The sequence below is a fragment of the Trichosurus vulpecula genome, chromosome 1 (genome assembly GCF_011100635.1).
Source record: "Trichosurus vulpecula isolate mTriVul1 chromosome 1, mTriVul1.pri, whole genome shotgun sequence".
NCBI classification, from domain to species: Eukaryota; Metazoa; Chordata; class Mammalia; order Diprotodontia; family Phalangeridae; genus Trichosurus; species Trichosurus vulpecula.
In genome coordinates, this window is record NC_050573.1 from 3,397,600 (window position 1) to 3,409,666 (window position 12,067).

General features: G+C 44.5%; 1 protein-coding gene across 1 annotated transcript in view; it reads left to right on the plus strand.

Moving 5' to 3' along the window:
- Positions 1–558: 558 nt before the first annotated feature.
- Positions 559–12,067, plus strand: part of LOC118834239 (zinc finger protein 883-like) — a 35,021-nt gene continuing 23,512 nt past the window's right edge. Inside the window, exon 1 of the mRNA XM_036741707.1 lies at positions 559–603. Within this exon, the coding sequence (XP_036597602.1) occupies positions 559–603 (45 nt within the window). The remainder of the gene's footprint in view (positions 604–12,067) is intronic.

Consider the following 12,067-nt stretch of genomic DNA (forward strand, 5'->3'; position numbering starts at 1 on the left):
GGACCCCGTCCTACCCCGCCCCCTCCGCACTCGGCACGCCCTGCCAGGCTTTCACTCACCCCGGCGGCTGAGAATAGGGCGGAGCCGGGTCGACAGTTCTTGAGTAATGACTATCAAAAAGGCGGGGAGTTGGGAGGAGCGGAAGTGACGAAAACTTTGGGAGCTGACCGGAACCGCGCTGCGACCCCAGGCACGCGCCCAGAAGGCCTTCTGGGAAGTGTAGTCCTGGGGACGGCGTAGCTTGTGCGCATGCGTGCAGTCACACCCACGCTCCAAACACGCGGGGCTGACCCTGCCCTGTAGCTTCGCTGTGGAGCTTCGAGTTCTTTTCCCTCTTCCTTCATCTCTTCGCCGCGTTCAACCTCCATACCTGGGCACCGCCCAGTATCGCAGCTGCTCATGGACAACTTCGGCCTTACCCCTGGCCCCTCCCAGGGATCAGTTCGACTTACGCATTCATTAAGCGCCTACTGTATGTCAGGTTCTCATTTAGGTTTCGGGTTAGCCTAACCCTAAGTGCTGGAGATGAAAAAAGAGACAAAGTAATGGCGAGGCGGCATGCAAACAAATCTATACAAAACAAGCTCCGGGCGAGACCGACAGGTGATAGGATTAAGAGGGGCTGGGCATAGCTGGGGTGGCGGAGGGAGAGCGTCCTGGCCTGGGGGACAGCCCGAGAGGATGACCGGAGCCGGGAGAGGGAGGGCTCCGTCCGTGGAACAACCCGAGCCCGGTGCTTGTCCAAACTCAGAGACCGCCTGGTCCTGGTGTGAAACAGTCCTGGGATTTTGCTGTGTCTGGGTTCATCCAGAGGGCGAGCACAAAGGATTGTTATTGTCCAGCTCCGGGCACAGCTAGCTCGCCCGGCCTTAGCTCGGGAAGATGGGGTCTCTCTAAATAGTAAACAGAGAGGTGGTCTTGGCGTGGGATGCTGACGTTTCTGAGCCTGAGGGACCGGGAGGAGGCTGCTTCCCTCTATAGTAACAGGGAAGGGGTGGGGGTTAGGGTGAAAGATAATGAGTTCTTTTGCGCTGGTTGAGTTCGAGATGTTCACCGGGCGTTGGGCTCCACCTTTCTGAAAGGCATTTTGGGGGTCAGCGGAGACCTGGGGCAGACCAGGTAGATTTAAGAATAACCAGCATAGAGGCGGTAATTAAAGCCACATAAGCTGATGAGATCTAGAGAAGTAGTCACAAGAGGGCCCAGGACCTCACTCTGATTCCTTCCCGAAGGTGCTGTACTGAATGGGAAACAAAAGGAACATCAAATGCTTAGAAGTTAAAAATAAATAAATGAAAGGAGAAAGGAGTCTGTGAGGTTGAGGTTCCCTCCGAATCTCAAATTCTAACATTCTGTGACTAGCACTTAGCACAGTCGTATCGGACCCTTTGAGTCCCATTTGCGTTTTTTCGGCAAAGATACTGGAGTGGTTTCCCATTTCCTTCTCCAGCTCATTTACGGATGAGGAAACTGAGGCAGACAGGGGGAAGTGACTTTCCCAGCATCACTCAGCTAGTAAGTGTCTGAGGTCGGATTTGAGCTCAGGGAGTCCTCCTGACTCTAATTGCACTATGGTGCCACCCAGTGGCCCCAACTGTACAGCAGATTTTGTGTTCTCACTGAAGGCCTCTCAACATTTTTTACATCTGTGTGGTTTCTCTCCAGGATAAATTATCTGATGAAGAGTAAGATCTGATCTCCAACTTATTACATTTATAAGGTTTCTGTGCAGTGTAGTATTAATTTGATTGAAGTTCTTACCCACCCATTCAATAGGCCTCAGGTGGGCCTAGGTGGGAAAGCTTGACTGTGTCTTTGTTTGTAAGTAGGCCTAAAGCCTCTACATGCTAGATGCTAAGCCATTGTGGGTGTGAAGCCCTCAGGACCCTAAGGGGAGTTGATAAGACCAGAGCCAATGGTATGGGCACTGAGTTCTAGTCAATTATGGATTCAGCCAATCAGAGGCCTGAGTTCTAAGCCAATCACATGCCAGCTAGGACTGTATAAAAAGAGAACCCTGGGCAGCTAGGTGGCTCAGTGAGTAGAGCACCAGTCCTGGAGTCAGGAGGACCTGCCTTCAAATCTGGCCTCGATACTTGATACACTTACTAGCTGTGTAACCTTGGGCAAGTCACTTAACCCCAATTGCCCTGCCTTCCCCCCTCAAAAAAAAAAGAGAGAGCCCAGAACTGGGAGCAAAGTGGCGGGATTCAGAAGCAGACGTTGATGGAGAACCAGCATTGAGAGAGACTGCAGAGCCGAAAGTGCAGAACAAGAGAGAGTTGTGGAGATCAAGGAACGCGGAGTGTGCGGAGCTGCAGGAGAGAGTGCTGAGTGGAGAGTTAGGGTTCATGAGTGATTGTTTACAAGAAGCCCCTAGCAGGGGGGAAGTTACAGTATGGTTTGGCTCCTTGCTATATAATTTGCTTATAATTTCCTTGTTGCTACATTGAGGTGGGCTTACTGGTTTTGGCGTATCATTGCTACTACATGGAATTGAAATTATTGGTCCTGAGATTGGATTCTCTCATTTCTAAATAAATGTTATACTTCCTCAGCCTTCTATCTAGAGAATTTCTTGTACTTCACGATTCTGAACCATTCAGGCATGTTCATGGTCATCTTCAAGGTCATGAATCTTGCCTTGCTGCTATATCCAGTATGAATTCTACAATGAACAATAAATTGTGAGCTTTCTTGTATACGGCACATTTACAGTCTTTGTCTCCAGTATAAATTGCACAAGGGAACTTAATGGATGGTCTGTAGTCAAAATGTTCCTATATTTGTTGCATTCCTAAGTTTTCTCACTCCTTTGATATCCAATAGTGTAGCAACAATTCGGCTAGCAGCTGTTGTGGGGTGTAAGACCCAACAAGACCAGCAAGAAGAGCTGCCAGCATAGGTTCTTTGATCTGCTTTACTAAGGAAAGTAACATTAAGGGATTAGCAGTCTTACTTTAATCCAACATACAAATATCATTCACTCAGTTCAGGAGGAAAAGCCAGCAACCTGAACTTCAGAGCAAATACAAAGTACAAACATACGCAATATAAAAAGACCAAATCACAATTCATAGTTACCAAAAAGCATCAACACCTGGGTTCACGAGCTGGGGAGCTCTTCACAACGGCTTGCCCAGAGTCACACACCGCTCTTTCAGTCAGTGAGAGCCCCAAACAAACAACTCTGTTCTCTCTTTTGATGTAGTTCTTAGACGTCATCCGATCAACTGGAACATCATGTGATCAACCAGAACTTAGGTGCATACCATTGCTCTGGTCTTAGCAACTCCCCTTAGGGCCTTGGGGGCTTTCCACCTCCCTCAAACTAGCTAACTAGTTTGCTAATCACCCTGGGGCTTTGCACCTAGTAAGATTCAATCAAAGACAATCAATTTAGCATCCTAAAACAGTAAAAAAAAAAAAAAAGTCCCACCTTAATTACCAATAGAAATAGGGCACTGTAAGGATTTCATACATTCACTACTTAGGAAATAATTTCCTTTAATAGATTCTGTTACACTTAGGTCTGAATAGACTCTGAAACTTTTCCTCCGGATATCACATTTATGGACATTCACAATTATTCTCCACTATAGAAAAAGGTTTGGACTTGAGTCAGGAGTTCTTAACATGGGTTCCATTGACTTGTTTTTTTAAAATATTCTGATAATAATGATGGGCTGGTGAAGCTTTTAACAGCCAGCTCTCCGGGGGTGGGGGGGAGGTTTAGGGTTAGGGTTAGGGCTTCTATTGTTAATGGAATGGGCAGATCTTTCTTGCCCATTAAAAGCCTCTTTGACCTGCTTTGAGCCTGAGTCAAATGGAAGCCTGACTCTGTGGAGCCTGTGATGGGAGTAGCTTTTGGAAGGGACGGAGCAGAAAGAGTGGGTGAGGCAGAGCTGGGAGAGAAAGCAGGCAGAGAGAGGCAGAGCAGCTAGCATGTTTGAGAGAGGGGCATTTTGCCTAAGGGAGCTTGTTTGTGGGAAGGCCTGATGGAGGGAAGTCTTGGGGATGGTGGTGCCCCCTGCATTGGTAATGTATACCAACTTCTTTGTTACTATGGGGGATTTGGCTTTCTGGTCTCTGAATAAATATCTTGCTTTCATCTTTGAGGAAGAGAGTCTGTGATATCTTGCTATTCATACCAGGAAACACGCCTGCATATTCATAGCAGCTTCTCTGGGTATCACATTGATGATATAGGGCTTGACACACTTCTAAGTTTTATTTGAATTGTTAACATTCTTTCTATCACTTTCTTAAGCCTACATAATCAACAGAACAATAAATCAAACCTTTATTTGTATTATTTTCCAGTTCCTGAGGTAGAAATGCTCACACTGAAAATTTAACAATTGGCTCTCTAAAGCTGGTTATGAGCTGACTCCAGCACAACCCTGATTGTATTTTAGTATAATTGGTTTCCTTTGCAATCCTGAGTATTTTATTTTATGCATTTAAAAATATTATTGAGAAGAGGGTTCACCAGAATGTCCAAGAGGTTAAGAGCCCCTGCCTTAAACTGACCTTTCATGACCTATCACTGCATTGGGAGTTTTCCTTAGGGAGACTTTTATTTGCCTAGATCTCCTCACCATGCTATTGGTGCCTTCATCAGGGCATCAAGTTATGAAGCTTGTAGAATTCAGACCTATCTAAAAATAACAGAATCTATTAAAGGAAATTATTTCCTAAGTGGTGAATGTATGAAATCCTTTAATTATAATGCTCTATTGGATTTCAAAGGATAGAGAAAATGAAACAATTAGAAATGCAGCAAATGTGGGAACATTTAGACTATAGACCATCCAAGTTCCCTTACCCCCCACATGTAGAAACATGGAGGATCCCTTAGGAGCCACTGTGAGGACAGCTGTTCCATAGCATGCCAAGCTTTGGAGAGCCTTGGCTTCAGGCATCGGGAAAAGAAAGGCCTAAAAACTCTGTTTCTCCAGCTGGGAAAAAGTTAATCCCTGCTTACTTAGTCCTGTTTGCTGTTTCTTCCCTCAAGAAACACAATTGCCACAGGTTGTAGGGTAGAACAAAGAAAACAATATCATATATATCTGTAAGTTAGATAGATAGAAAAATGAGAAGCCCCTGAAATTCTCAAACAGGCTTAAGAAGCCTGCTTTCATGATACCCCTGCCTCCCAAAGAAAACCTCAAATATGAGTATTCTCTCAAAAGAAGATATCCTGGATTGGGGAAACCCAGCAAACAAGAATGTACAGTGTTCAGGAAAGACTAGTATCTCTGGTGTGAGGGCTGCCAAGCCTTTTTCAGGGCTACTTTCCACCTTTGGTGTTCAACTGGTCATCCAATTCTCACCTGTGGTTCCAAGAAGCTGCAGCATATGTTGTGTTTAATCCAGTAAACCATTACAGCAGATGGTTGAAGGTAATCAAGGGGTCTCAAACCCATCAGTGACTTAGGGGGTGACTACCCCAAGTGTATGAAGACATTCCCCTGTGGATGGGTGGATGAGAACAATTTATTCCAATAGCTATGAAGGTGGCAGAAGCAGACATTGTGGAGTGCTTAAAGCTTGCTTCGACATCAAAGCCATTACTGTATATTGAGCCGTAGCCAAGAGTTTTGTCTTGCCACTGGACTTTGATGACTCTGGAAGAGAGAGTGAGGCTGACAACTTCACACAACTCTGCCTCACTTAAATTTATATATGAATCAAAAGGCATCACCCATACAATTTTACCCTTTTTAGCTACCTCATAGTGCTTAGATGAAAGGCAAGTGATAAAGCAACAGGTGTGGCTATACTGGGAGCTATAGTCCCAACCCTATGCGCAGGCAGCCCAGACCACAGAGTCACTTTCTCACTAGACTGAAGCAACTTTTGGATTTAGCAGCCCCCTGGGTATCTGTGCAGCTTTTTTTAAGGACTGCATTGCTCACCTCCTGGCATTTAAAAGGGTCTAGAAAAGGTGCCTGTTGCGGGCCGAGTTAGAGCTGAGCCCTGTCCTCCTGGGACCTCCAGGCCCAGGGGCCTGCTGAGATAGATTCAGGGCTTTGGGATGGGGGTGGAGCCAGGAGGAGGGGTCTCGCCTTTGTTGCCTCCCTAGCTATTCCAGGTTGGACCTGCCTGACCACGTGGAACTTCCGGCTCTCTGGCAGAGCATGTGGAACTTCCGGTTCTTTTCCGGTTACTGCCTGCCTGACCGCAGGGAGCTTCGGTTAGCGCGGGAAGAGAAGGGGAGGAGAGTAGGCGGAGTCAGGGCAGTCCTAGGACCCAGGTGTATTGAGTTTTCACCTGTCCTTCACCCACGTAACCAAAGAATGTACCTGCGTCACTAAAGCAATAAATGTGCTGCTTGCTGAAATAATAAACGGAGTCCTTCACCATCTTTCGGCTCCCGCCCCGTACATTGTCTGAGAGATCAGGTCCTTTGCTTAGGCAGAGGCCTGGGGCTTGGGGGGAACCCCGAGCATAGTTACAAGGCTTCAGAAGCTCGTAATAGGTGCCCTAAAATTTGTCTCCACAGAACCTTGATGCAACAGGTGGGGATCTCAACCTGTAGTCAAAAAAAAAAACATACAAAAATTTTGCAAACATGATTCCACTCAACATCGGTACATGGAATGTGCACACACTTATGGACAAGAGGAAATCCAGTAGACCTGAAAGACAAACAGATCTTGTTGAGAGAGAACTCAGCAGTTATCATAGCCAAATAGCAGCCCTGAGTGAAACAAGGCTTGCAAATGAAGGCCAGCTTACTGGAAGTCAGCTAGATACACATTTTTCTGAAGTGGCTGCAGTGGTGAGGAGTGCTGTGAAGCTGGGATAGGTTTTGCAATCAGAACCAACCTAGTCAACAAGCTTGTATGCCTCCCAAAAGGAGTGAGTGAAAGATTTATAACAATGCAATTGCCCCTTGTAGGAAAGCATCACACCACCATCATTAATGCGAATGCTCCCACTGTGACTGATCCTGATGAGGTCAAAGAAAAAATTTATGAAAGACCTTCATCACTAATGTGCTGAGAGGACAAGCTGATATAATTCTTTTTTTTTTTTTAAATGCAATTTATTTATTTAACATATTTGGTTTTCAGCATTGATTTTCACAACATTTTGAATTACGAATTTTCTCCCCATTTCTACCCTCCCCCCCACTCCAAGATGGCTTATATTCTGGTTGCCCTGTTCCCCAGTCAGCCCTCCCCTCTATCACCCCCCTCCCCTCTCATCCCCTTTTCCCTTCCTTTCTTGTAGGGCAAGATAAATTTCTACACCCCATTGCCTGTGTAGCTTATTTTTTAGTTGCATATAAAAATTTTTTTGTTTTTGAACATCTGATTTTAAAACTTTGATTTCCAAATTCTCTTCCCTCTTCCCTTCCCACCCACCCTCCCTAAGAAGTTGAGCAATTCAACCTAGGCCACACATGTATTATTATGTATAACCCTTCCACAATACTCATGTTGTGAAAGGCTAACTACATTTTGCTCCTTCCCAACCCATCCTGCTTTATTGAATTTTCTCCCTTGACCCTGTCCCCTTTCCAAAGTGTTTGTTTTGATTACTTCCACCCCCATCTGCCCTCCCCTCCACCATCCCCCCGCCTTTTATTTTATTTTTATTTTTATTTTTTATCTTCCTCCCTCTTCTTTCCTGTGGGGTAAGATACCCAACTGAGTATGTATGGTATTCCCCCTCAGGCCAAATCTGATGAGAGCAAGGTTCACTCATTCCCCCCTCACCTGCCCTCTCCCCTCCTCCCATAGAACTGCTTCCTCTTGCCACCTTTATGCGAGATAATCCACCCCATTCTATCTCTCCCTATCTCCCTCTCTCAGTATGTTACTCTCTCATCCATTAATTTCATTTTATTTCTTTTAGATATCTTCCCTTCATCTTCAACTCACCCTGTGTCTGCTTTCTCTCTTTTACATATATATATATATATATATACACATATATATAAACATATATATATATATACACATACATACACATACATACATATAGACATAGATATATACATACATACACATTCACTTATATATATACATAAACATATATATATATATATACACATACACATATACATACATGCATATTCCCTTCAACTACCCTAATACTGAGGTCTCATGAATCATACTCATCATCTTTCCATGTAGGAATGTAAACAAAACAGTCCAACTTTAGTAAGTCCCTTGCAATTTCTTTTTCTTGTTCTTTTTCTTGATTACCTTTTCATGCTTCTCTTGATTCTTGTGTTTGAAAGTCAAATTTTCTATTCAGTTCTGGTCTTTTCACTGAGAAAGCTTGAAAGTCCTCTATTTTATTGAAACTCCATATTTTGCCTTGGAACATGATACTCAGTTTTGCTGGGTAGGTGATTCTAGGTTTTAATCCTAGCTCCATTGACCTCCGGAATATCGCATTCCAAGCCCTTCGATCTCTTAATGTAGAAGCTGCCAGATCTTGGGTTATTCTGATTGGGTTTCCACAATACTCAAATTGTTTCTTTCTGGCTGCTTGCAGTATTTTCTCCTTGATCTGGGAGCTCTGGAATTTGGCAACAATATTCCTAGGAGATTTCTTTTTGGGATCTATTTGAGGAGGCGATCGATGGATTCTTTCAATTTCTATTTTGCCCTGTGGCTCTAGAATATCAGGGCAGTTCTCCTTGATAATTTCCTGAAAGATGGTATCTAGGCTCTTTTTTGATCATGGCTTTCAGGTAGTCCAATAATTTTTAAATTATCTCTCCTGGATCTATTTTGCAGGTCAGTGGTTTTTCCAAGGAGATATTTCACATTGTCTTCCATTTTTTCATTCCTCTGGTTCTGTTTTATAATATCCTGATTTCTCATAAAGTCACTAGCTTCCACTTGCTCCAATCTAATTTTTAAAGTAGTATTTTCTTCAGTGGTCTTTTGGACCTCCTTTTCCATTTGGCTAATTCTGCCTTTCAAGGCATTCTTCTCCTCATTGGCTTTTTGGAGCTCTTTTGCCATTTGAGTTAGACTGTTTTTTAAGGTGTTGTTTTCTTCAGTGTATTTTTCAGTATTTTTTTGGGTCTCCTTTAGCAAGTCATTGACTTGTTTTTCATGGTTTTCTCGCATCCTTCTCATTTCTCTTCCCAATTTTTCCTCTACTTCTCTGACTTGCTTTTCCAAATCCTTTTTGAGTTCTTCTATGGCCTGGGGCCAGTTCATGTTTTTCTTGGAGGCTTTGGTTGTAGGCTCTATGACTTTGTTGTCTTCTTTAGGCTGTGTGTTTTGGTCTTCTTTGTCACCAAAGAAAGAATCCAAAGTCTGAGACTGAATCTGGGCGCGTTTTCGCTGCCTGGCCATATTCCCAACCAACTAACTTGACCCTTGAGTTTTTCAGTGGGGTATGACTGCTTGTAGACTTACGAGTTCTATGTTCTACGTTGGGGGGGAGGTGCCAGCTCTGTCAGAGCCGCACTCCTCCTTCCCCAAGGACCCCCAGTCCAGACTGGGCTTAGATCTTCAGCAGGCTGTTGCACTCCTGCTCTGATCCGCCACTTAATTCCTCCCACCAGGTGGGCCTGGAGCCGGAAGTAACAACCGCTGTAGCTGCCCCACCTCTGCTGCCCCTGGGGCTGGAAGCCGAACCACGAACTCCTTCCACTCCCGCAGCTTTTCCCACTAACCTTCTCCGCAGTCTTTGGTGTTTGTGGGTCGAGGGGTCTGGTAACCGCCGCAGCTCACATATCCAGGGCGCTAGGGCCCCCTCCGCCCGGCTTCTGGTCTGGATCGTCCACGCCGCTCAGGCTGGGCTCTGCTCCACTCCGTTCCCAGCTCCCAGCTCCGTGTGGAATAGACCTCACCCAGAGACCATCCAGGCTGTCCTGGGCTGGAACCCTGCTTCCCTCTGCTGTTCTGTGGGTTCTGCTGTTCTAGAATTGGTTCAGAGCCATTTTTATAGGTTTTTGGAGGGACTCGGGTACGGAGCTCACTCTAGTCCGTGCTTACCAGCCTCCATCTTGGCTCCGCCCCCCAAGCTGATATAATTCTGGGTGACTTCAACACCAGAGTAGACACAGACTAACAGAAAGAGTAGGGAGTCCTTGGGAGGAATGGATTCAGAAACAGCAACAGCAATCAATGGTCACTTAACTATTGAACATTTGTATGTCTTGTGACCTTCTCCTCACCAACATTGTCTTCCATTTACCTAAACCCAATAAAACTTCATGGATGCACCCTCACATCAAATGTTGGCATTTAATGTACTACATTATCATAAGGAGAAGAGACAGATAGAATCTGAAAGTAACAAAGGCAATTTATGGTGCAGAGTGCTGGATTGATTATAGACTTGTCTTCTCCAAGCTAAACATTCGAATTCAACAAAAGTGGTGATCCCAAGGCAAAATGACTATCAGAAGACTTAATATCAACATATTAGAGCACTTCTCTGAGCATGCAGTTTACTGCTAACTTGGAGGGAAAGCTGAGCCAACACATGGTTGGCAACAGTGGAGCAGAAAAGGAGTGGGGGTTTTCAGAGATTTGGTGTACAGTACCACATTTACTCATTTGGGCCAGCACACTCGCAAACAAGATTTGTTTGATGAAATTTATGGGGAAATCAGGAAGCTGCTAAATGAAAAACGAGAACTCCATAGGATTTACCAGAAAGATCCATCCATCTCTAGGAAGGGAACATTTAACTCTATCAAAAGTAAAGTTCAGGATTCTTGGCTCAGTAAGAAGCCAGAAGAAATTCAATTTTCCACTGATAGTAACACTCCAAAGCCCTTTTATAATGCCCTGAAAGTTATTTATGGGCCAAAGACCTATAGTGCATCTCAGCACTGATAGAGTCACATTGATTAGTGATAAAGACATGATCCTAGAGAGATGGGCTGACCACTTCCATAGTGTTCTCAACAGGCCATCATCAATCAATGCTGAAGTCACTGACCATTTACCTCAGGTTGAAGTCAGTCTCTCTCTAGCAGAACTTCCAGCTGAAGAAGAGGTTTTGAATGTCATTAGGTTTCTCTCATGTGGCAAAGCACCTGGTGCTGATTCTACTCCAAATGAGATTTACAAGGCAGGGTGTCCACTGCTCATACAAAAACTGATTGAAATTTTCCAAGTTACATGGCAAGAAGAGGTTACCCCCCAGGAGTTCAAGGATGCCTCCACTGTCAATCTCTATAAAGGAAAGGGAAATATTTTCCTTTAACAAACATGGTGGGGGGGGGGGCGTGGTAAGGGGTTGTCCCTCCTTAGTCATTGCTGGCAGTGTCCTCCTTAGTAGGCTGGTCCTTCCTATGGAAGACAGTCATCTACCTGAGAGCCAGAGTGACTTCAGAAAGAGCTAAAAAATGGTAGATATGGTGTTTACTGCCCGACAACTCAAGGAGAAGTGCCAAGAGCAGAACATAGGTCTGTGCACGGTGTTCATCAATATAACTAGGGCCTCTGATACTGTTGGTTGTGAGGGCTTATGGAAAATTAGGGCAAAATTTGATTGCCTGTAGAAGCTCATCTGTATTTTATATCGGTTTCATGACAGCATGCTTGGCTAATGGATGGTGCTGTAGCACTTTCCCAGTCACCAACTAAGTAAAGCATGGCTGTGTGCTTGCTCCCATGCTTTCTGGAATATTCTCAATAAGGTTGCTAAATGCCTTTAACAAAAATGAAAAGGACGTCAAGGTCAACTATTTCACTGACTAAATTATTTAACTTGAAAAGACTACACGCCAAGACTAAAGTGGAGGGAAAGTTGGTGTGTGAATTTTTGTTCATAGATGATTGTGTACTCGGTGCAACCTCTGAGGCTGAGATGCAACAAAGTACGAATTGATTCTCTGCTGTGCTAATTTTGGCCTAACAACAGCAAGGAAACAGAAGTTTTCTTTCAGACAGCTCTACATATATCCCTACATGAAAGCATCAGTTATGGCGAAATTCTGAATGCTGTGGAAAAGCTCACTTCCCTTGGCAATATACTCCTTTCCAGAGATGTCCACATAGATGATGAAGTTAACTTACACATTGTCAAAGCTAGCTCAGTGTTTGGGGGGCTCCAAAGGAAAGTGTGGGAG